Here is a 25583-nt window from a genome sequence, read left to right as displayed (position 1 = left end):
AGTGACCGTAGTGGGAGAGGCAGCGGTTCCTTCGACCAGACCACCTCATCGACAGTCGTCACGACACAGAAAGCAGCTCGAAGACCCTAAAATACTCGATATTACAAACTCACATGGATGCATATGAACGTGTATATCGGCTAACTTTGGTAAATTAGACTCGCCTGACCATTGCCTAAAGGCTACACACAACCATAGCCTATGAATTCGGGAACTATCGCTGCGTGGAAGTGGAACATTTTTATGGAGGCTTGGAGACGTAGGGGAGCGAGGAGCAGAAGGGGGTAAACTGAAGATCGACACACCAAACTGGAAACATTGGACATATTCTGCTGGCTACGAGTGACCCACACGCACGGGACGGGGTGGAAACATGGCCGCGAATGTCAATTTAACATCTGGGATGGGAGAAATTATTCAACTGAACGTCGGTGGGACAAGGTATTACAGCGTTTAAATAGCCTCACAGTCTATAGAACTGTCAATGTGCGCTCATGGAGGACGGTATTGACATACTCGACATGTTGCAATGGTCGTTTCTTTTTAGGTTGGCAATGGCATGCTGTCGCAGACGAGAACATGGAATTGGAGCTGCGATAAAATGCACGAAAAGCACGCAACACACGCGCTCGTATTGTCAAGGCGTGTTTACATTGTATCAACATGCAATCTTGGTGTTCCGCAGCGAATGGCCATGATCTGTCACAGGATGTAGGCTCATATAGTTAACTACGGCGATGTCTGGAGAATGTGTAGTAGATTGCCTGTATTATTGACTGCGTTCCAGTAGCCAGAGACTCGAGGGTAGGCGTAACATACTAAACTTAAATCCGGCACACTCCAGTTAGTATGAGATGTTACGTGTCCTATGGTACGTATTAATTTGTGGATGTCCATCATCCATTTCGTATGTTATGAATTACAATGTGTATGATATGTTACAAATTGCAATTGCATTGTGTCCATGATGAGAAATCGAACACAACCTTGAGACCAGACTGCAGTAGCATTACCCAATCATGATACATGTATCTCACAGTAAATACTTTCCATAATGTATTAAGTGTGTATGTAACCTGACTCCACCTTGGACATAGGCCATATCATCCCTTTTATGTATTTCTATGTGTCCCTCTTCGGAGGAATACATGAAAACCCATGAGAATTCATGAACATTTTGTATGTATTATTGTACAGTACAATCCATTGCGTCGTGATACAGTACGTCTTATATCCTTGGTCTGATCTACCCTCTCAGGTTCAGCACCTCTAGACAGACTCTGATGTGGATCCCAGACTCGTTCTTCTCAAGGTGGGGTCTACCTCCCTCTGCACATATCTGCTAAGATGTGATCTGGCGTCAGCTCAGGAAAGGTTACCTAGTTCACTTCGAGGTTGATCTCCCAAGGATTCAATCTTGATAATGTATTAAAAACAGTGTTTTGACTAGTCTGGCCCACATTTGACATAAAGCCAGAATGAAAGCTGAGATCAGCTTGTTATGGGCTAACTAGAATATGAGGTTATGTGTGTGTGTGTGTTTCAGTTTGCTGAGTGGCAGAATATCAACTCTACGTGATGAAACTGGAGCTGTGAGTACATTCTTCTATGCGAAAGGCAAACATATTTTTCGTCCATGTTTTTTTGGGGGGTCTGGTGAGAGCGTTGGTCACACGTTCCACAAATACTCTTTCATGTACTCTCGTACAGTGATATTAAACTGTAACAATGATATTTATGTATTAAGTTTCGAAACGTGCCTCTTGTCCTCCAGATATTTATTGACAGGGACCCGACAGCCTTTGCGCCCATTTTGAATTTTCTTCGAACCAAAGAGTTAGACTTACGGTAAGAACACCTGACACTCTCTACACACAGGAACAGTATCCTTTAAATATTAGCAGAAGCATATTGGTCCAGGTTATAAAGTCTTAGAGCTGATGTTCTCTTCTCTTCATAGGGGGGTAAACATTAACATTCTCCGCCATGAAGCTGAGTTTTATGGGATAACGCCGTTAGGTATGGCCTCCGTGCACTAACCTGACTAGTTACTGTGCTTCTACATGGTATTACATTGTTATTTAACCATCACTTAATAGTTTGACCTTGTCCACTTCCCAAGTAGTTTTCAGTGCTCTACCTACTGCGTAAGCATGCTGTTAAATGCTGATTTAGTGGCTTATATATCAAGTTTCTACAGTGTTTCGGACTTTTTCCTCTTGTGTTGCGGTGGCTGTCTTCAGTGAGGAGGTTGCTGCTGTGTGAGGAAATAGAACGTTCGTCCTGTGGCAGTGTTCTGTTCCATGGATACCTTCCCCCTCCAGGTATCGTATTCCCATAACTCCTCTTACCTGGAATTCTGTCCTCTGGCACAGGTGAATTACAGGACGTCATTGTATTCTCCCTCCATCTCTCTTATCCCTCTATCTCTCTGTCTGCTTACAAGGAAAAGGTGAGCGCTCTAGTGACGTTCTTTCCAGCGTCCGTTTTGGTCTTTGAACTTTTGGTCTTTTTGACATTCATAAAATGTGTTCGTCATGTAGAATTCTAGTTATTCTTTTCTTAGTTTGTTGGTTGATTGCTTGACTCATGTGTTTCTCCCACAGCTCTCCCAGCCCGTAAGTTCAGCTCCACCCCTGCAGCCTCGGGCCCTGTCCCTGAGGATCGGCCTGGTCCCACCGGAGCAGAGGGGGGGTTCCCCCATACCTGTCCCCCCCACCCCTCACTCCCCGGGCCCCCTGGAGCCGAGGGACCACACAGACTGGGTAAGCAGGAGGGCAGGGTTAAAAAAACAAAAACAAGGGTGTGGGCGAGGATGTTTGTGTAATGAGGCGTGGAGCAGGGCTGGGGCTGTGGTCCTCTACTCCCCAGTCTCCTCAGAACACCGTGTGCCTGTTTAACCACCAATCAGAGTAATCCTCAGTCCTACCGCTGGTCAGGAGATGGCGTTTGTGTGGCTGCGTTACAGCTGGAGCTAACATGACCTGACGTCGGGTAAAAAGCACCAAAGTTAAAAGTTCACACTTAACTTAGTTCTGGGCTGTGTGTGTTAGAATCAGAGCTGGTTTGAGCTAGAGTTCAGTGTCCTACGCACATGCTTAGAACACAGCCAAATTATCCTATTAGTAATATTGACGATCAAATGACATTTTGTTGACACCCTGACCCAAATACATTGTGCATGGTCGTGTACAGACATTTTGTAATAATGTTGCATTTGTAAGCACTTTAGCGTGATCGTGGTAATGTATAGGGCATGCTCAGTATACAGTAAAAAGTAGCTAACAATATGGGTAGGCGGAAATAATACAACTATCAACCATTGTGTACAGCACTGTGTGTGTTTCTCGGTTGTAAGGTCAAATGTTATGTTTCCAGGTTATTAGGTAAAGTGCTTTGTTATGTGTCCAGGTGCTGTGGTGGACCCTAGGAAGGTGCTTATTGTAGCTGGACATCATAACTGGATCGTAGTGGCTTATGCACACTTTGTCATCTGCTACAGGTAACACTGGCATTTGTATTCGGATTCATCGACTCCGAGTTGATATCATTTATAGATTGTACTCCTCATAAATCTTGAGTGTGTGTGTGTGTGTGTGTGTACTGACGTGTGTGTATTAACGTGTATATTCTTCAGGATAAAAGAGTCGTCGGGGTGGCAGCAGGTGTTTTCTAGCCCCTATCTGGACTGGTCCATCGAGAGAATCGCCCTAAACGCCAAGGTTACACTGCTATGATTGCGCATCACTAAATCACAATGTATTGTCCGAAAGGTGCTTTATCAATAAAGTTTATTGTTATACAGGTGGTGGGTGGTCCCCATGGTGATAAGGACAAGATGGTGGCAGCTGCCTCCAATAGCAACATCATCCTCTGGAGCATCCAAGACGGAGGGAGTGGCAACGAGATAGGTAGGTGTGTGTGTTTGTGTGTTTTGTGAAAGCGAGAGGGCGTTTTGCGTCTTATTGTTTCTCTCTCCTCTCGCTCTCTCTAGGTGTGTTTAGTCTGGGTGTACCCGTAGATCATCTGTTCTTCATTGGGAACCAGCTGGTGGCCACCAGTCACACTGGGAAGGTGGGAGTCTGGAACGCTGTCACACAGCACTGGCAGGTAGGATTACATAGGGTGTGTGTGTCAGGATGGATAGAGAGGGAGGGGGAGAGAGAGAGAGATGGGAACAGGGCTTAGAGAAGAAGAATGTTTTAAGGTTCATACATGTGTGCCGTGAACATCATTTTCTGCCTTTTTTGATGTCAGTGGTGTAAAGTACTACTTAAGTAGTTTTTTGGGGTATCTGTACTTTACTATTTATATTTTTGCCAACTTTTACTTTTTGCTCCATACATTTTCCCTGACACCCAAAAGTACTCGTTACATTTTGACAGGAAAATGGTCCCATTCACACTACAGCCTCTGATCTGGAAGACTCATTAAACACAAATGCTTCGTTTTGTAAATTATGTCTGAGTGTTGGAGTGTGCCCCTGGCTATCTGTCAATCAAAATAAAATTACTTTTGATACTTAAGTATATTTAAGACCAAATACTTTTAGACTTTTACTCAAGTACTATTTTACTGGGTGACTTTCACATTTGTCATTTTCTATTAAGGTATCTTTACTTTTACTCAAGTACGACAATTGAGTACTTTTCCTACCACTGTTTGATGCACAGTAGTAGCCATGAACATCAGAGAAAAGAATCATAGTGTTGTGTGAGCCCTGCGTGACGTTGGCCGAGAGAGAGAGAGAGAGAGAGAGAGAGAGATCTCGATCTATCATTTGAACCTTTTCTTTTCTCTCCTCTCCATTAGGTGCAGGATGTAGTTCCCATCACCAGCTGTGACACGGCCGGCTCCTTTCTGCTACTGGGCTGCAACAACGGATCCATCTACTACATAGGTACACACGCTTAATTCAGGAAGTGGAATTTGATTTTTTTTGTTTACTTCCTTCATTGACTGAAATGGAATTGACCCTAAACCTTCTTGGTTCTCTCTCTCAGACATGCAGAAGTTTCCTCTGAGGATGAAGGATAATGATCTGTTGGTGACAGAGCTGTACCACGACCCGTCTAACGACGCCATCACTGCCCTCAGTGTCTACCTCACACCCAAGACCAGTGAGTCCACACACACACTTTCAAACACATACCTACGTGTACATGCATGCGCACACACACACAAATCATGTATTTCCATCTTCATTGGGTTTCAGCCTTTCTGAGCAATTATCTTTTGTGAAATCCTATCTCTCTATTTTTCTCTCGAGGTGTGAGTGGTAACTGGATAGAGATAGCATATGGAACCAGTTCTGGAGCAGTCCGGGTCATAGTTCAACACCCTGAGACAGTAGGCTCTGGACCTCAGCTCTTCCAAACCTTTACTGTCCACCGCTCCCCTGTCACTAAGATCATGCTCTCGGAGAAACACCTGGTCTCAGGTAAGAAGGGGAGGGAGGGGAGGGTTTTGGGACAGGTTTGAGCATTGTGTAATCAGGATAAGAAAATAACAGGTATGCTAATGATCTCTATGTCTAAATATCTGTATTTTAATGGCTGTGCTTCATATACAGTACCAGTCAAAAGTTTGGACACACCAACTCATTCAAGGGTTTTTCTTTATTTGTACTATTTTCTACATTGTAGAATAATAGTGAAGACATGAAAACGATGAAATAACACATATGGAATCATGTAGTAACCAAAAAAGTGTTAAACAAAACAAAATATATTTTATATGTGAGATTCTTCAAAGTAGCTACCCTTTGCCTTGATGCCAGCTGTGCACACGCTTGGCATTCTCTCAACCAGCTTCACGAGGAATGCTTTTTCAACAGTCTTGAAGGAGTTCCCACATATGTTGAGCACTTGTTGGCTGCTTTTCCTTCACTCTGCGGTCCAACTCTTCCCAAACCATCTCATTGGGTTGACGTCAGGTGATTGTGGAGGCCAGGTCATCTGATGCAGCACTACATCACTCTCATTCTTGGTCAAATAGTCCTTACAGAGCCTGGAGGTGTGTTGGGTCATTGTTCTGTTGAAAAATAAATGATAGTCCCACTAAGCGCAAACCAGATGGCAGGGCGTATTGCTGCAGAATGGTAGCCATGCTGGTTAAGTGTGCCTTGAATTCTAAATTAACCTCCATACTTCACGGTGGGAACCACACATGCGAAGATCATCCGTTCACCTACTCTGTGTCTCACAAAGACATGGCGGTTGGAACCAAAAATCTAAAATTTGGACTCATTAGACCAAACGAGAGATTTCCACCGGTCTAATGTCCATTGCTCGTGTTTCTTGGCCCAAGCAAGTCTCTTCTTATTATTGGTGTCCTTTTAGTAGTGGTTTCTTTGCAGCAATTTGACCATGAAGGCCTGATTCACACAGTCTCCTCTGAACAGTTGATGTTGAGATATCTGTTACTTGCGACTGCACTTGACTGACCTTCATGTATTAAAGTAATGATGGACTGTCATTTCTCTTTGCTTATTTGAGCTGTACTTACCATAATATGGACTTGGTCTTTTACCAAATAGGGCTATCTTCTGTATACCCCCCTACCTTGTCACAACACAACTGATTGGCTCAAACGCATTAAGAAGGAAAGAAATTCCACAAATTAACTTTTACCAAGGAACACCTGTTAATTAAAATGCATTCCAGGTGACTACCTCATGAAGCTGGTTGAGAGAATGCCAAGCCTGTGCAAAGCTGTCATCAAGGCAAAGGGTGGCTACTTTGAAGAATCTCAAATATAAAATCTATTTTGATTTGTTTAACACTTTTTTTGGTTACTACATGATCCCATATGTGTTATTTCATAGGTTTGACATATTCACTATTATTGTACAATGTATAAAATAGTACAAATAAATAAAAACTCTGGAATGAGTACTGTAGGTGTCCAAACTTTTGACTGGTACTGTACATTGTGTGTGTCTCTGTCTGTCCGTCCGTGTGCGTGTCCTTTAGTGTGTGCGGACAACAACCACGTGCGGACGTGGACGGTGACGCGGTTCCGAGGCATGATCTCCACGCAGCCTGGCTCCACCCCCCTTGCCTCCTTTAAGATCCTCTCATTGGAGGAGACGGAGAGCCACGGCAGCTACTCATCTGGCAACGACATCGGTGAGAGAGGGAGGGATGGGTAGAGGGTTGGGGAGAGCGAGGAAACGAGAAAGGGACATACAGTTGAAGTCGGAAGTTTACATACACTTAGGTGGGAGTCATTAAAACCCGTTTTTCAACCACTCCACAAATTTCTTGTTAACCTCTATGGGCTAGGTGGGACGCAAGCGTCCCACCCGTGGTGCACTCCATCAACAGCAGGTGCATTTCAAGAGCGGCAAATTTGAATCCAAATAAATGTCAAAATTCAAATTTTTCAAACATACAACTATTTTACACCCTTTGAAAGATAAACATCTCCTTAATCTAACCACGTTTTACGATTTCAAAAAGGTTTTACGGCGAAAGCATAAATTTAGAGTATGTTAGGACAGTACATTTACAAGAGTTGTGTGTAATGTTTTGTCAATTCAAAGACAGGGTCACCAAAACCATAAAACCAGCTAAAATGATGCACTAACCTTTTACAATCTCCATCAGATGACACTCCTAGGACATTATGTTAGACAATGCATGCATTTTTAGTTCTATCAAGTTCATATTTATATCCAAAAACAGCGTTTTACTATTGCATTGATGTTGAGGAAATCGTTTCCCTCCAATAACCGTCAGTCAAGTCAGTACCACAAATTAAATAATTAAAATTAGAAAACATTGGTAAAATATTATATTGTCATTTAAAGAATTATAGATTTACATCTCTTGAACGCAATCAACTTGCCAGATTTAAAAATAACCTTACTGGGAAATCACACTTTGCAATAATCTGAGCACTGTGCCCAGAAAAATACGCGTTGCGATACAGACTAGACGTCATGTTGGGGAGATCTAAAATCGAAAATACTATGTAAATAATCCATTACCTTTGATTCTCTTCATCAGATGTCACTTCCAGGTATCACAGGTCCATAACGAATGTAGTTTTGTTCAAAAAAGCTCATCATTTATGTCCAAAAATCTCCGTCTTGTTAGCACATGATCTAAGCCAGCCGGACTTCTCGTCATGAACGAGGGGAAAAAATATATTTACGTTCGTTCAAACATGTCAAACGTTGTATAGCATAAATCATTAGGGCCTTTTTTAACCAGAACATGAATAATATTCAAGGTGGACGAATGCATTCTCTTTTATAACGTATTGGAACGAGGGTACCCAACATGAACTCGCGCCAGGTGTCTAATGGGCCATCATCATTCCATGGCTCTTGTTCGGTCAGATCTCCCTCCAGAAGACTCAAAACACTTTGTAAAGGCTGGTGACATCTAGTGGAAGCAATAGGAAGTGCCAAAATATTCCTCAGCCCCTGTGTTTTTCAATGGCATAGGTTTAAAGGTAATACAACACATCAGGTATCCACTTCCTGTCAGAAAATGTCTCAGGGTTTTGCCTGCCAAATGAGTTCTGTTATACTCACAGACACCATTCAAACAGTTTTAGAAACTTTAGAGTGTTTTCTATCCATATATAATAAGTATATGCATATTGTAGTTACTGGGTAGGATTAGTAACCAGATTAAATCGGGTACATTTTTTTTATCCAGCCGTGCAAATACTGCCGCCTAGCCCTAACAGGTTAACAAACTATAGTTTTGGCCAGTCTGTTAGGACATCTACTTTGTGCATGACACAAGTAATTTTCCCAACAATTGTTTACAGACAGATTATTTCACTTATGATTCACAATTCCAGTGGGTCAGACGTTTACATACACTAAGTTGACTGTGCCTTTAAACAGCTTGGAAAATTCCAGAAAATGATGTCATGGCTTTAGAAGCTTCTGATAGGCTAATTGACATAATTTGAGTCAATTGGAGGTGTACCTGTGGATGTATTTCAAGGCCTACCTTTAAACTCAGTGCCTTTTCGCTTGACATCACTTGAAAATCAAAAGAAATCAGCCAAGACCTCAGAAAATAAATTGTAGACCTCCACAAGTCTGGTTCATCCTTGGGAGCAATTTCCAAATGCCTGAAGGTACCACGTTCATCTGTACAAACAATAGTACGCAAGTATAAACACCATGGGACCACGCAGCTGTCATACCGCTCAGGAAGGAGACGCGTTCTGTCTCCTGGAGATGAATGTACTTTGGTGCGAAAAGTGCAAATCAATCCCAGAACGGCAGCAAAGGACCTTGTGAAGATGCTGGAGGAAACAGGTACAAAAGCATCTATATCCAAAGTAAAACGAGTCCTATATCGACATAACCTGAAAGGCCGCACAGCAAGGAAGAAGCCACTGCTCCAAAACCGCCATAAAAAAGCCAGACTACGGTTTGCAACTGCACATGGGGACAAAGATCGTACTTTTTGGAGAAATGCCCTCTGGTGGTCTGATGAAACAAAAATAGAACTGTTTGGCCATAATGACCATCGTTACGTTTGGAGGAAAAGGGGGAGGCTTGCAAGCCGAAGAACACTATCCAAAACGTGAAGCATGGGTGGCAGCACCATGTTGTGGGGGTGCTTTGCTGCAGGAGGGACTGGTACACTTCACAAAATAGATGGCATCATGAGGTAGGACAATTATGTGGATATATTGAAGCAACATCTCAAGACATCAGTCAGGAAGTTAAAGCTTGGTCGCAAATGGGTCTTCCAATTGGACAATGACCCCAAGCATACTTCCAAAGTTGTGGCAAAATGGCATAAGGACAACAATGTCAAGGTATTGGAGTGGCCATCACAAAGCCCTGACCTCAATCCCATAGAAAATTTGTCGACAGGACTGAAAAAGTGTGTGCGAGCAAGGAGGCCTACAAACCTGACTCAGTTACACCAGCTCTGTCAGGAGGAATGGGCCAAAATTCACCCAACTTATTGTGGGAAGCTTGTGGAAGGAAGGCTACCCGAAACGTTTGACCCAAGTTAAATAATTTAAAGGCAATGCTACCAAATACTAATTGTGTGTATGTCAACTTCTGACCCACTGGGAATGTGATGAAAGAAATAAAAGCTGAACTAAATCATTCTGTATACTATTATTCTGACATTTCACATTCTTAAAATTAAGTGGTGATCCTAACTGACCTAAGACAGGGACTTTTTACTAGGATTAAAAGTGTCAGGAATTGTGAAAAACTGAGTTTAAATGTATTTGGCTAAGGTGTATGTAAACTTCAACTGTAGATATGGTAAATGGAAGGGATGGATAACATTTGTTTTTATCTGGAAAGGGTCTAGAGCAGGGGTGTCAAACATAAAACCCACGGGTGAATTAAGTAAAAATAAAAAACAATCACAATATGCTTTAAAATCAATAAAACTAAATCCAAGCTATGTAGAAATGATAATGGATCGACCTTCATACTGTTTCCAGCTCGCTCATAATCACGCAAATGAAAGCTAGACAGTCAGGGAGCAAAGGAAATTCCCAAAACAATGGCTCGAGGACAAATTTCTTCAAATTTTGATGGCGAGGAAATACAACCAATTTTCAGTGCGTCCCTCCGGACCTTGTTGAAGACTGAATGCGGCCCCTGGGACAAAATTATTTTGACACCCCTGGTCTAAAGCCTAGTGTTCGTGTGGGTCTAAAATCCCAGTAAGACTGGTGTCATCTCCTTCAATGAAGGGCTTTTTCACACTACTGAGCTGAACCGATGTGAGCCCAACCGAGCACTACTGAGCCGGCCTGCTTACCCATAGTTGCTGAAAAGGACAATGTGAAAAGAAAATATCTGAGCCAACACAGTTTGGTTTGGGTGGACATGATAGTGTGAAAAGGGTACAGCAGTTGTTCTAGAGCCCAATCTAACCAGTGTGGTCTGGTTTCCCCTCAGGTCCGTTTGGGGAGAGAGATGACCAGCAGGTGTTTATTCAGAAGGTCATCCCCGTCACCAACAAGCTGTTTGTTCGCCTCTCCTCCACCGGGAAAAGGTGCTACTCATCAGTTATCCCCACACAACATCGACCCAAATCAAATTGTATTTGTCACATGCGCCGAATACAACGCTTACTTACGAGCCCTTAACCAACAATGCAGAGTTGAGGAAAAAAAGTAAGGAACATTTGCAAAATAAACTAAAAGAAAAATAGTAACACAAATAATAATAATTAGGCTATATACAATGGGTACCGGTACAGAATCAATGTGAAGGGGTACTGGTTAGTCGAGGTAATATGTAAATGTATGTAGGGGTAAAGCGACTATGCATAGATAATAAACAGAGAGTAGCAGCAGCGTATGTGAAGGAATAGGAGTGTGTGTTGGAGTGCAGTGTGTGTGTGTGTGTGTGTGTGTGTGTGTGTGTGTGGTTAGAGTCCAGTGAGTGTACATCGAACCTGTGCAAACATAAATAATAATAAAATAAGGGGGTCATTGTAAATAGTCCAGGTGGCCATTTTCTTAACTGTTCAGCAGTCTTATGGCTTGGGGGTGGAAGCTGTTAAGGAGTCTTTTGGTCTCAGTCTTGGCGCTCCGGTACCGCTTGCTGTGCGGTATCAGAGAGAACAGTCTATGACCTGACTTGGGTGGCTGTAGTCATTGACATTTTCTAGGGCCTTCCTCTGACACTGCCTGGTATAGAGGTCCTGGATGGCAGGGAGCTCGGCCCCAGTGATGTACTGGGCTGTACTCACTACTCTCTGTAGCGCCTTGCGGTCAGATCCCGAGCAGTTGCCATACCCACCCCAGCGGTGATGCAACCAGTCAGGATGCTCTTTTAATTTTTTTATTGAACCTTTATTTAACTAGGCAAGTCAGTTAAGAACAAATTCTTATTTATAATGACGGCCTACCCCGGCCAAACCCACCCCTAACCTGGACGATGCTGGGCCAATTGTGCGCCGCCCTATGGGACTCCCAATCACGGCCGGTTGTGATACAGCCTGGAATCCAACCAGGGTCTGTAGTGACACTTCTAGCATTGAGATCCAGCCCCTTAGACCGCTGCGCCACTCGGGAGCCCACTCGACAGCTGCACTATTTTCAGCCTCCTGAGGGGGAATAGGTGTTCTCGTGCCCTCTTCACGACTGTCTTGGTGTGTTTAGACCATGATAGGTTCTTAGTGATGTGGACAGCGAGGAACCTGAAGCTCTCGACCTGCTCCACTACAGCCCCGTCGTTGTGAATGGGTGTGTGCTCGGCACTCTTTTTCCTGTAGTCCACAATCAGCTCCTTTGTCTTGCTCATGTTGAGGTAGAGGTTGTTGTCCTGGCAACACACTGCCAGGTCTCTGACCTCATCCCTATAGGCGGTCTCATCGTCGTCCGTGATCAGGGCTACCTTCGTTGTGTCGTCGGCAAACTTTATGATGGTGTTGGAGTCGTGGGTGAACAGGGAGTACAGGGGGGGACTAAGCACGCACCCCTGAGAGGCCCCCGTGCACCACCTGGGGGCGGCCTGTCAGGAAGTCCAGGATCCAGTTGCAGAGGGAGGTGTTCAGTACCAGGGTCCTTAACCTCTATGGGACCGGCGGGACGAATTCGTCCCACCTACGTAACAGCCACTGCCAGCCTGTGGCGCGATTTTCAAAATCTTCAAAATCCTATTACTTCAATTTCTCAAACATATGACTATTTTACAGCCATTTAAAGATAAGACTCTCGTTAATCTAACCACACTGTCCGATTTCAAAAAGGCTTTACAACGAAAGCAAAACATTAGATTATGTCAGCAGAGTACCAAGCCAGAAATAATCAGACACCCATTTTTCAAGCCAGCATATAATGTCACCAAAACCCAGAAGACAGCTAAATGCAGCACTCACCTTTGATGATCTTCATCAGATGACAACCCTAGGACATTATGTTATACAATACATGCATGTTTTGTTCAATCAAGTTCATATTTATATCAAAAACCAGCTTTTTACATTAGCATGTGACGTTCAGAACTAGCATACCCCCCGCAAACTTACGGGGAATTCGCTAACATTTTACTAAATTACTCACGATAAACGTTCACAAAAAAGCATAACAATTATTTTAAGAATTATAGATACAGACCTCCTCTATGCACTCGATATGTCCGATTTTAAAATAGCTTTTTGGTGAAAGCACATTTTGCAATATTCTAAGTACATAGCCCAGGCATCACGGGCTCGCTATTTAGACACCCGGCAAGTTTAGCACTCACCATAATCATATTTACTATTATAAAAATGTCATTACCTTTTGTTGTCTTCGTCAGAATGCACACCCAGGACGTCTACTTCAATAACAAATGTTGGTTTGGTCCAAAATAATCCATCGTTATATCCGAATAGCGGCGTTTTGTTCGTATGCGTTCCAGACACTATCCGAAATAGTAAAGAAGTGTCGCGCTTGGCGCAATTCCTGACAATAAAATTCAAAGTATTCCATTGCCGTACGTCGAAGCATGTCAACCGCTGTTTAAAATCAATTTTTACGTCATTTTTCTCGTGAAAAGCGATAATATTCCGACAGGGAATCTCCTTTTCGGCAAACAGAGGAAAAAATCCCAAAGGCGGGGCGGTCGGGGTCACGCGCATAAGCTAGTGTCTCTTGATGGGCCACTTGAGAAAGGCGATAATGTGTTTCAGCCTGGGGCTGGAATGACGACATTCTCTTTTTTCCCGGGCTCTGAGAGCCTATGGAAGACGTGGGAAGTGTCACGTTAGAGCAGAGATCCTTAGTAAATGATAGAGATGGCAAAGAAGTTCCAGAAATGGTCAGACAGGCCACTTCCTGTAAAGGAATCTCTCAGGTTTTGACCTGCCATTTGAGTTCTGTTATACTCACAGACACCATTCAAACAGTTTTAGAAAATTTAGGGTGTTTTCTATCCATATGTAATAAGTATATGCATATTCTAGTTACTGAGTAGGAGTGGTAACCAGATTAAATCGGGTATGTTTTTTATCCAGCCGTGTCAATGCTGCCCCCTAGCCCTAACAGGTTAACTTAGTGATGAGCTTGGAGGGCACTATAGTGTTAAACACTGAGTTGTAGTGAATGAACAGAATTCTCACATAGGTGTTCCTTTTGTCAAGGTGGGAAAGGGCAATGTGGAGTGCAATAGAGATTGCATCATCTGTGGATCTGTTGGGGCGGTATGCGAATTGGAGGGGGTCATGGGTTTCTGGGATGATGGTGTTGATGTGAGCCATGACCTGCCTTTCGAAGCACTTCATGGCTACAGACGTGAGTGCCACGGGTCGGTAGTCATTTAGGCAGGTTACTTTAGTGTTCCTGGGCACAGGGAATATGGTGATCTGCTTAAAACATGTTGTTATTACAGACTGGGTCAGGGAGAGGTTGAAAATGTCAGTGAAGACACTTGCCAGCTGGTCAGCGCATGCTCTGAGTACGCGTCCTGGTAATCCGTCTGGCCCCGCGACCTGTGAATGTTGACCTGTTCAAAGGTCTTACTCACATGGACTACGGAGAGTGTGATCACATCATTATTTTATAGCCTTGTCTGATGAACATGGTCCTTTAGCACTTTCATCCAGCTCACAGTAAACACACTTAAATTCATCAAATATGGTCATACAACCTTTTAACCAAAGTGCTGCTAGCACTATGCTCAAACACACTGAACTACCAGAACGATGGTTGCTCTGTTGTAGTCTGAATGCAGTCAGTTCTGGTCTGATGTGGTCTGTCCTGGTTGTCCCTGCTAGGATCTGTGAGGTGGCGGCAGTGGATGGGACCACCATCTCGTGTTTCACGGTGAGGGAGTGCGAGGGTTCTAGCAGGATGGGTTCTAGACCAAGGAGGTACCTCTTTACTGGCCATGGCAACGGCAGCATTCAGATGTGGGACCTCACCACCGCTATGGACACCGCCAACAAGGGAGAGGAGAAGAAGACTGACGGTGAGGAGTGATAATGCATTTTATGTATAGGAACAGATGCTTCCGAGGCCATTGCACATATCCATGGATTGTATAGTGTCATTTTGACACTTTGCTTTCACATTTAGTTTGACACTGATAAGTGATAATGTCTTTGATTGACAGAGGTGGGCGGACCAACAGAGGAGGAGCTGCTGCAGCTATTGGACCAGTGTGACCTCAGCACCTCCCGCTGTGCCACGCCCAACATCAGCCCCGCGCCTTCGGTGCTGCAGCACAGCCGCCTCCGAGAGTCCTGCTCCAGGTCACTTACACACCGTAATCTGTTTCTGACTCTTCATGTTGTGAACGTTTGTCTGTATAGTTGTCTTTTTCATGGCATCTATATCTATTTATCTGATCCCCATTCTCTTTCTGTGTGTCCCAGCCTCCAGCTGCAGGCCCAGGAACCCATCCCAGAGACGGCCACCTACGGAGCCCTGCGACCCTACAGAGAGAGCCCCCTGCTGGCCCACGCCCGCCGCACAGAATCCTTCCACAGCTACAGAGACTTCCAGAACTTCTCCCTGGGGACAGGTCTGCTGGAGAGCCCCGGACAGGGGGCAGGCCTAGGTACAGAGGCCCGAACCCGGTCACTGTGCGAGGCTGGGGGAGAGGAGGGCGAGCGGAGGGGCTCGGCCATGGAGCTCTGGGCTAGCCGAAGCGCTATCGCCGCTAATGCTGATGCCGTTGCTAATGCTTCCGTGGTCACAGGTGGCGCCACTGCCGAAGAGGGCGTTTTGGTATCGCCACGGCAACCCCCCGACAGTCCTGGAGGAGACACTTGGCGAAGGGTCCAACTGGAAGAGGAGGGGGCGGGGTTAGGATCAGTGGCGGAGGCTAGGTCTGAGGTGAGAAGGAAGGGAGGGTTTGAGGGGGCAGTATTTCTGGGCAGAAAGAGAGCACCTCCAGTCCCCCAGCTCACCTCGCTCCCCTCGGTGGGGTCTGAGGGGGGAGGCAGTGACACCTCCTCCACCGCCTCCCCCTCCCCCACCCAGCTGGCTTCCATTTCCCCCCGGCACAGGAAGTGCAGTGAGCCGGCCAATCAGGACAGCAGCCTGTGAGTTACGGACAGCTCTGACGCCGACACACCCCTGGTGTCAGTCAGTCAACAGCTCTAGGGAGAAGTTACTCCCCTATCCCCTGATCTAGGACCAGCCTCCCCTCCCCAAATTCTAACCTTAACCATTAGGAGTAAAACACACTCAACTGACCTTAGATCAATGTTTGGGAGCAACTTCATCTCACAGGCAATATTCAAGACTGCCACAGTATGACATCTCAAAAGAAAGCCCGTTATCCTCAGTCAAGAGAAGAAACTTGACGCCCGCTGGAAGTCGCTAACTAGCCTAAGGGTGATCTTTTAGTTCCGAGCATGACTTTAACCCTTCGGATCTCTCCATCGTGGCTGTAATCTGGTAGCTGCACAAGTGGTTCTCCTCCAATGTTTGTTCCAATAGTCCCCTCATGATATCAGTGGGACTTTGTGTTAGAGGCATATAATGTAGTTTATCGACTGTTAACACAAAGTGCTCGATATGTTTATTTCCCCCTTGTGGTTGTCGTCACTTTCACACACACTCATAGTTTTGGGTTCACCGGCTGTGAACCGCCACACAACACATAGTCGTGCTGTTCAACCAGCCAGTAGCCGTGCGCGTTGTGTTTTAGACCTGCCTGAATTCTACGCTACACAGTAAATCTCCTTATTTCTCTTTTTTTTTTCCTTTTGTCGAAACAGACCGACATCTCATGCTGAAGGTCAAAGTGACTTTGCATGGCATTCTATGTTTATTTGAAATGTAACATGCTTAGTGCCTTTTTTTTAACATTAGCCATAGTCTAAATATCCAGCTGTCCTTTTCCGTGATGTAGAGAGGAAGTAGACCAAAGGTTGAATGGAGGATATTTGTCTGTAGTCTACGCAGTGTGTTGTTCTCACTGTCCAGTGACGTCACAAGTTGGATAGCTGCTATTATCCTCACTCCTGTCACCCAACAGTAGCTTTCAGATGAAGAGAGAGGAGTTGTCAGCGGGGCCCATCCTCCCTCCACCTCATCACTAGACCAGACCTGGGTCAAATACGTACAACTTGAGGTGCACTTGATTTAGCTTGTCCAGTGCAATGGAACCAATGGAATAGTCCCACCGAACTAAATCAAGCGCGCCCATTGTTTCTGAAAGTACAGTATTTGACCCAGGTCTGTCTTCTACCGAGCTGTTTAGTAAGAGATGGAATGAGACCAAGCTGAGGGTTCAACATGTACAAAGGTGTAAATCTCAATAATATGCAATCGGATTATATATGGAGAATATACCTACATAATCGATATAATATGTAACCATCCTGATGCATTTAAATGTGTGTGTAACTCTGTCTACATATTTGCTGTTGTTTGTGACATCTGCTTGTTCTCAGATAAGCTATTCATATTAACAGTATTTTATCGTACCTAAATTGCATTTGCACCTCGCACTACGACGACTAAGTGACGAGGTAACATTTTATTTGGTATGAGATGACATTCAGCCCGTTGAGGAGTAATGCCTATCCCTCTCTATATCTCTGCGCGTCTAAGGCCTGGATTCGTTCTGATCCCATGTTAGATCCCCCTGATTGAACCGACACAGTATGCAGCATTTACCGTGAACGCGGGAACGTTGCCTTTTTAAGAGGTTTTCGGCCCGATCGGATGAAATCTAGGCCTCAGCTATATCTCTTCTCTGGCTGTGTTTACACTTTCACCTCAGATGGATACTAAAAAGGAATAGATCTATTTATGTCACTCGTTATAACATTTTGGATAACATGTATGTACCAACGCGTTATTATGTCGCTATGTATTCGTGCTTGCTAGTCTACATGGTATAGTGCAAGCCTGTTACTCACCTGTTGGCACTGAATTGCCGTTGTCTTTGAGCTGGCTAGACGTGTAGGATGACATCTTGGGGCTCTATTCAGTCTGTAAAGCTGAAGTGTTGCAGATTGCGCCATAGAAATATATAAAAGGTAATTCCCGATTTGAGCCGACATATGCGGCAGTCTCCGCTAAAGAGGGAACATTGCCTTTAAATTTCAATCGCGCTGTAAAACGGATCTTCCGCGATACGGATTGAATAGAGCCCTATAGACTGACACAGGACCTGTTTATAACTCTTTTAGTTCAGCTTGGGTTTATCTGACAAGCGGTAGTCACACAAACCTGGTAGCCTTGTATTGTCACGTTGGGTGTAATAGGGTTGCAGGGCATGCAGGCTTTTGCTCCATCCCAGCACTAATCCTAAGTCTTCAGCTGTAGCCTCTATCATGGGATCAACGTGTCTTATGTCTCTTTCAGTGGGTGACAGTGCAAGGAGGGAGCACCAGGTTAGTGTGGATACTCTTGTCAAAGTGTGTGTGTGTGTGTGTGTGTGTGTATCCCAGACCAGTGTGACACACTCCAAAGCAGCGCTGGGCTCTCAGCAGTGTAACCTTCCCTTCAGAAAAGTTAGCAACTTTGTTAGCTGAAAATGGTGTTTGATAGCTGTGTGATTTATGAGCGTAATAAAGTGGTGTTGCTGCTTCTGAATGTGTGAGCTGCCAAGGGCCACACTGTCTGCTACAATCACTCTGTTTTTACTTTACAAAACATCTTTTTTTCGTTGACGATAGCTGTGAACGTGCAGCTACTATGCCCTTGTCAAAATGGCGTCCTTGAGTTGGGACACAGTCGTAACTGCCAGTTTGGTGTGTCCCTTTTTTTAAAAGACAAAAACAAAACTGACCGCTATACAGCTACAATACCGTCCCCATAGGTCCCTGTTATAGCAGCAAAGGGGGGGACCAACTCCATATTAATGCCCATGATTGGTTTTTTTTGTTGGGGGGGGGGGGGGGGGTGTTCGACGAGCAGGTGTCCACATACTGTTGGTTGTGCGCGTGCCCGTGATGTGATTTGGGTGACACGGAGGACCTGATACTAGTTGAATGGCAGGCCATAGTTCCGCATCTCCATCCCTACCGCTTGGTAGACGGTACTACAATGTGAATCCACTAGAGGGCACTGTGGATGTGGGTAAAATCTAGTTCCAGGTTAACGCTGGGGACGCTGAATAAATCAATGAATATATACCGACTACATTATACGGGGTCTTCATACAGTTTAGTGTGGCTTTAACATTGGTTAGGAGTGCCACAGAACCCTGTTCATGTCAAAAGCATGCTGTTAATCTGTTGCTAATGAGGACTTTTTCAGTGTAATGGATCACGTCGACCCTTCATAGGAATTGTGTTAAACAGCGTTGAGATGAAATAGGTACTTGTGTGTGTGTGTGTTCTGTCACTTTAGCTGCTGCGTCTGTCCTCTCTCTGACGTCTCCTCATCTCTGTACTGATGGAGTAAAACACAATAACCCAGTATGTCAGCTGTCTCTGTCTTTGTCCTCAAACACCAAGCACAACTGGGACAAGTCATCGCACTTGTTTCATGCCTCACTCCAATCTTTTTGGTTTTATGTTTATATTATAAAGTGTGCGGATGTGCCACCCTCTGTTTTTTTTGTTCCCGCCAACAACCGCAGCATTTCAAATCAAATATCACTTTATTTCCCAAGTACATTAATATTCGGAGATGTACTAAAATACAATTTGTAAACTGGGTGGTTCGAGCCCTGAATGCTGACCAACCTAATTAGGTTGGTAACCAGTTTATAATAGCAATAAGGCACCTCAGGGATTTGTGGTATATAGCCAATATTCCATGGCTAAGAGCTGTATCCAGCCCCTCTGCGTTGCGTCGTGCCTAAGAACAGCCCTTAGCCGGGGTATCTTGGCCATATACCACACCCCCTCATGCCTTATTGCTTAATTAGACAATTTCAATACAATGTGACGTGTCTCATCATGAAAAAGTTCAAAAGCATTCCAGTACCTAGAATTTTGATAAACCATCGATGTCCAGCTCTCTACACAAAGCTGCACGAGAAGAGTCAACTAGTTTTAGTCAAACGGACCCTGTCTTATGTTCTAACCAGGCCAGGAGCAGCATAGGGGCAGAATAAGGGGAGAGTGAGAGGAGTCTAAATGAGGATACACTTAAAGTGGACTGTCTCTCTTCAGCTACGTCTACACTGATCACCCAACTATTTGCTATTTATAGTCCTCTCTAGGTAATGTCTTCTAAAATCAACTATTGTACTCTGGACTAAGGATTGTTGTCTTGGCTAAACAGCTGACTCAAAGCTGAGTTGAAGATGATGGAGATATATAACACAGTAATAAAACATCAGACTTATTAACATAGGCCAGATCACATACAAACAAAATTATACACTATATAGAATACTCTTTACCTTCATGATTATACAACGGGTGGGTCTAATCCTGAATGCTGATTGGTTAAAACGGCATTCCAGCTGGTGTCTATTCCACAAGTTACCACCAGCTAAATCTATGACTGCGCAATCCACTGTCTCATCAGCCCAGCCAGGTAATTTACAAACTTGATCTCCACTATAAAAAGCATCTAGACATTAACTCACATTTCTTTTAGACTAACATTTAGTTTTCAACAGTGGAGATTTGTATAAACCTTTCTGTCTCTCTGACATTTGCCACATTGTTTTAATATTGAAATTTGATCTCCAGCTGCCCCAGTAGGGACGAGAAACAGGCAGGCAGCGATTCTCAGCCAGTTGAAATCATGAATCGGCTTGCATCATCTTTATTTTCACTGATCATGAAAACGGTCTAGTCACAAATACCATCTAAAATGGTTATCGCTGCTAGGTCTACTAGGTCTAAAATGGTTATCGCTGCTAGGTCTACTAGGCACAGCTACCACACACGTACAGTAGTTTAACTCTGAGGTTAAAATGGAAGAGGTGAGAGGCATTGCTTTGAGTTCTACACTTGTTGAAATGGTTTCCTATTTCCAGGTCAGTTGGCGTAAGTATAAGTAATAATAATAAGTATTTTCTTATTCCGAGTGGGTTTGGAGATTCATGGAAATGAATCCTGGGACTCCAGGATTCCCAATTTGAGTTTGAGATCCCTGGGGTGTGTGATGGTGTGGGGTCCCCAGGTACAGGTGTGTGTCGGTGTGGGGTCCCCAGGTACAGGTGTGTGTCGGTGTGGGGTCCCCAGGTACAGGTGTGTGTCGGTGTGGGGTCCCCAGGTACAGGTGTGTGTCGGTGTGGGGTCCCCAGGTACAGGTGTGTGTCTGTGTGGGGTCCCCAGGTAGAGGTGTGTGTCGGTGTGGGGTCCCCAGGTAGAGGTGTGTGTCGGTGTGGGGTCCCCAGGTAGAGGTGTGTGTCAGTGTGGGGTCCCCAGGTAGAGGTGTGTGTCGGTGTGGGGTCCCCAGGTAGAGGTGTGTGTCGGTGTGGGGTCCCCAGGTAGAGGTGTGTGTGTGTATGTCTTTCTTCCTCACAGAGCTGAAGGCTCAACAAACTCATCATCCTCCACATACTGCAACAGTAACCTCATCATGGTCAGAGATCCTATAATGAAAGACAATCTGAGATCAGTGGGATTTTAGCATCACATTGTAGGACCTTCTACTCAGCCCTCCTCCCCACCTACCTCCCTCTCACCAGTCCAGGGTCGTGTTCACCCTCCTCTCCCTCCTCCCCACCTACCTCCCTCTCACCAGTCCAGGGTCGTGTCCACCCTCCTCTCCCTCCTCCCCACCTACTTCCCTCTCACCAGTCCAGGGTCGTGTCCCTCCTCCTCTCCCTCCTCACCACACCAGAGTCTTGTCCTCCCTCCCCATCAGAGACATCCTGTCCTGTTCGATCAGCTGACTGACACAAGAAGTTCTGGGAGTAGGGGTGGCTGAGCTGTGATTTGCTGGGCACGCGGAGGACCGACATAGGGCTGAACCGCAAGCCGCTGCCCACAATCTTACTGTCCGTCAGGCCCTGGGGGTGATGGGTAACAGGAAGTAGAGGTGGGTGAAATATATACACTGACCTTCATAAAGACAATCATCAACCCCACACCAGTAGAATATAAGTATCCCACATACTGAAAGAGTAACCCACACCAAGAGAAACACAACCCACATGCCCATGACATGGAAACCGGCCACCAGCGGCAACAGTGAGAGCTTTTACCATCTAGCAGGTTATAGTTGTGGACAGGGATGGGTGTTAACATCTGCCTCTGGTGCCAAAGGTTGCATGTTTCAATACACTGATAGAAAGTTGAGATTTTGGTTTTAAGCCTACCCCAAACCTTAACCATTCTGAGTTAATGCATAAACGTAACCTTAGACACGTCGAAATGTGATGCTTTAGAAATATGGATAAATGTCTAATTCTGGTGTGAGACAGCTAGTTGAGAGTACTGGCATACGTGCTTAGAACACGTCAGAATACAGCCTCAGAGGGAGGAGAAGGGATGAGGGAAAATGAGGGCAAGTAGGAAGGGGAAGAAAAGGACAGTGAAAACGGTACAGTGAGTAGTCCGTTAAATGTACAATTAGTACCCATAGGACAGACATCAGTTCAACGTCTAGTTTTGGTTTACATCTGGTTGAGTTGTCATTGGATTTACCCTACAGGTCAAAAGTTTTAGAACACCTACTAATTCAAGTTTTTGTCTTTATTTATAGTATTTTCTACATTGTAGAATAATAGTGAAGACATCAAAACTATGAAATAACACATTTGGAATCAAAAAAGTGTTAAATCAAAAAATATTTTATATTTTATATTCTTCAAATAGCCACCCTTTGCCTTGACAGCTTTGCACACTCTTAGCATTCTCTCAACCAGCTTCATGAGGTAGTCACCTGGAATGCATTTCAATTAACAGGTGTGCCATCTCAAAAGTTAATTTGTGGAGTTTCTTTCCTTCTTAATGTGTTTGAACCAATCAGTTGTGTTGTGACAAGGTAGGGGGGTATACAGAAGATAGCCCTATTTGGTAAAAGACCAAGTCCATATTATGGCAAGAACAGCTCAAATAAGCAAAGACAAATGACAGTCCATCATTACTTTAGACATGAATGTCACACAATCCAGAAAATGTGAATAACTTTGAAAGTTTCTTCAAGTGCAGTTGCAAAAACCATCAAGCGCTATGATGAAACTGGCTCTCCTGAGAACCGGCACAGGAATGGAAGACCCAGAGTTACCTCTGCTGCAGAGGATAAGTTCATTAGTTACCAGCCTCAGAAATTGCAGGCCAAATAAATGCTTCACAGAGTTCAAGTAACAGACACATCTCAACAACTGTTCAGAGGAGACTGTGTGAATCAGGCCTTCATGGTCAAATTGCTGCAAAGAAACCACTATTAAAGGACATCAATAAGAATAGTAGACTTGCTTGGGCCAAGAAACAGGAGCAATGGACATTAGACCGGTGGATATCTGTCCTTTGGTCTGAAGTCCAAATGGGAGATATTTGGTTCCAACCACCGTGTCTTTGTGAGACGCTGTGTAAGGGCTATTGTACCAAGAAGGAGAGTGATGGAGTTCTGCATCAGATGACCAGGCCTCCACAATCCCCCGACCTCAACCAAATTGAGATGGTTTGGGATGAGTCGGACCGCAGAGTGAAGGAAAAGCAGCCAAGAAGTGCTCAGCATATGAGGGAACTCCGTCAAGACTGAAAAAGCATTCCTCATGAAGCTGGTTGAGAGAATGCCAAGAGTGTGCAAAGCTGTCAAGGCAAAGGGTGGATACTTTGAAGAATCTCAAATATATTTTGATTTGTATAACACTTTTGGTTACTAAACTCAGCAAAAAAAGAAACGTCCTCTCACTGTCAACTGTGATTATTTTCAGCAAACTTAACATAAGATTCAACAACTGAGACATAAACTGAACAAGTTCCACAGACATGTGACTAACAGAAATTGAATAATGTGTCCCTGAACAAAAGCGGGGGGTCAAATTCCAAAGTAACAGTCAGTATCTGGTGTGGCCACCAGCTGCATTAAATACTGCAGTGCATCTCTTCCTCATGGACTGCACCAGATTTGCCAATTCTTGCTGTGAGATGTTACCCCATTTCTGGGGGCATGGCCCTAGCCCTCACCCTCCGATCCAACAGGTCCCAGACGTGCTCAATGGGATTGAGATCCGGGGTCTTCGCTGGCCATGGCAGAACACTGACATTCCTGTCTTGCAGGAAATCACGCACAGAACAAGCAGTATGGCTGGTGGCATTGCCATGCTGGAGGGTCATGTCAGGATGAGCCTGCAGGAAGGGTACCACATGAGGGAGGAGGATGTCTCCCCTGTAACGCACAGCATTGAGATTGCCTGCAATGACAACAAGCTCAGTCCGATGATACTGTGACACACCGCCCCAGACCATGATGGACCCTCCACCTCCAAATCGATCCCGCTTCAGAGTACAGGACTCGGTGTAACGCTCATTCCTTTGACGATAAACGCGAATCCGACCATCACCCCTGGTGAGACAAAACCACAACTCGTCAGTGAAGAGCACTTTTTTGCCAGTCCTGTCTGGACCAGCGACGGTGGGATTGTGCCCATAGGCGATGTTGTTGCCGGTGATGTCTGGTGAGGACCTGCCTTACAACAGGCCTACAAGCCCTGTGTCCAGCCTCTCTCAGTCTATTGCGGACAGTCTGAGCACTGATGCAGGGATTGTGCGTTCCTGGTGTAACTCCGGCAGTTGTTGTTGCCATCCTGTACCTGTCCCGCAGGTGTGATGTTCGGATGTACCGATCCTGTGCAGGTGTTGTTACTCGTGGTCTGCCACTGCGAGGACGATCAACTGTCCGTCCTGTCTCCCTGTAGCGCTGTCTTAGGCATCTCACAGTCCGGACATTGCAATTTATTGCCCTGGCCACATCTGCAGTCCTCATGCCTCCTTGCAGCATGCCTAAGGCACATTCACACAGATGAGCAGGGACCCTGGGCATCTTTCTTTTAGTGTTTTTCAGAGGAGTCAGTAGAAAGGCCTCTTTAGTGTCCTAAGTTTTCATAATTGTGACCTTAATTGCCTACCCTCTGTAAGCGTCTTAACGACCATTCCACAGGTGCATGTTCATTAATTGTTTATGGTTTATTGAACAAGCATGGGAAACGGTGTTTAAACCCATTACAATGAAGATCTGTGAAGTTATTTGGATTTTTACAAATTCTTTGAAAGACAGGGTCCTGAAAAAGGGACATTTCTTTTTTTGCTGAGTTTATACGATTCCATGGGTTATTTCATAGTTTTGATGTCATTATTCAACAGATGGTAAAAACATAAAATACTAAATGTCCTTACGTTGATTTATCGCAAGATCTTTTAGGTTGAAATGACATGGAAACATTGACTCAACCAGATATTACATGTACAGAAACAGTGACTCAGGTAGCAGTTTCCTATAAAAGCTTTTCAAACTCAAGAGGGCGCCAGTACATAAATGCGACTTCGCCACCCTCCAGTGGGCATGAGGCTGAAGTGCAACAGAACAAAACTACAGAACAAGAAAGGAGTGTGTGGAGGTGTGTAGCTTAGAGTAGATATCTGATAAACCCAAACCCCGCTTAGAGGTAGAAGGACGAGAGGTGCGCGTGGCGACTTACACCTGAGGTGGAGCTACAGGTGTAAGTCTGTCACGGGGTGGAAAGGGACAGGTTCTAGGACTGGTTTGAACAGGCAAGAGTAAAGCAGAGGCAGACAGTTCACATTTATTTCCCTTAA

At 44.8% G+C, this 25583-nt stretch overlaps 1 protein-coding gene across 3 annotated transcripts; it reads left to right on the top strand.

The window, feature by feature from the left end:
* The first annotated feature begins 11 nt into the window (after positions 1–11).
* On the top strand, positions 12–21328 carry LOC106610746 (BTB/POZ domain-containing protein KCTD3). Of its 3 annotated transcripts, XR_006770925.1 has the most exons (20): positions 12–441; positions 1259–1312; positions 1547–1592; positions 1775–1848; positions 1961–2019; positions 2244–2324; positions 2607–2765; positions 3412–3502; positions 3638–3722; positions 3806–3911; positions 3995–4110; positions 4813–4900; positions 5004–5120; positions 5270–5440; positions 6975–7130; positions 10913–11009; positions 14721–14914; positions 15059–15197; positions 15321–18347; positions 21311–21328. XR_006770925.1 is itself a non-coding variant. In XM_014210273.2 (19 exons), the coding sequence occupies exons 1-19, from the start codon at positions 374–376 to the stop codon at positions 15994–15996; spliced, it is 2577 nt and encodes an 858-aa protein (XP_014065748.1). In that variant the 5' UTR covers positions 12–373; the 3' UTR covers positions 15997–19331. The 3 variants fall into 3 exon arrangements, 2 of the variants coding, with proteins under 2 accessions (XP_014065748.1, XP_014065749.1); XM_014210273.2 differs by lacking the exon at positions 21311–21328 and having other exon boundaries at positions 15321–19331; XM_014210274.2 differs by lacking the exons at positions 12–441; positions 21311–21328 and adding an exon at positions 467–871 and having other exon boundaries at positions 15321–19331.
* The last annotated feature ends 4255 nt before the right edge of the window (positions 21329–25583 follow it).

This window comes from Salmo salar, chromosome ssa09 (assembly GCF_905237065.1).
Source record: "Salmo salar chromosome ssa09, Ssal_v3.1, whole genome shotgun sequence".
NCBI lineage: Eukaryota > Metazoa > Chordata > Actinopteri > Salmoniformes > Salmonidae > Salmo > Salmo salar.
The sequence above is the reverse complement of the archived record's forward strand: the minus strand, read 5'-3'. Positions and strand labels throughout refer to the sequence as shown.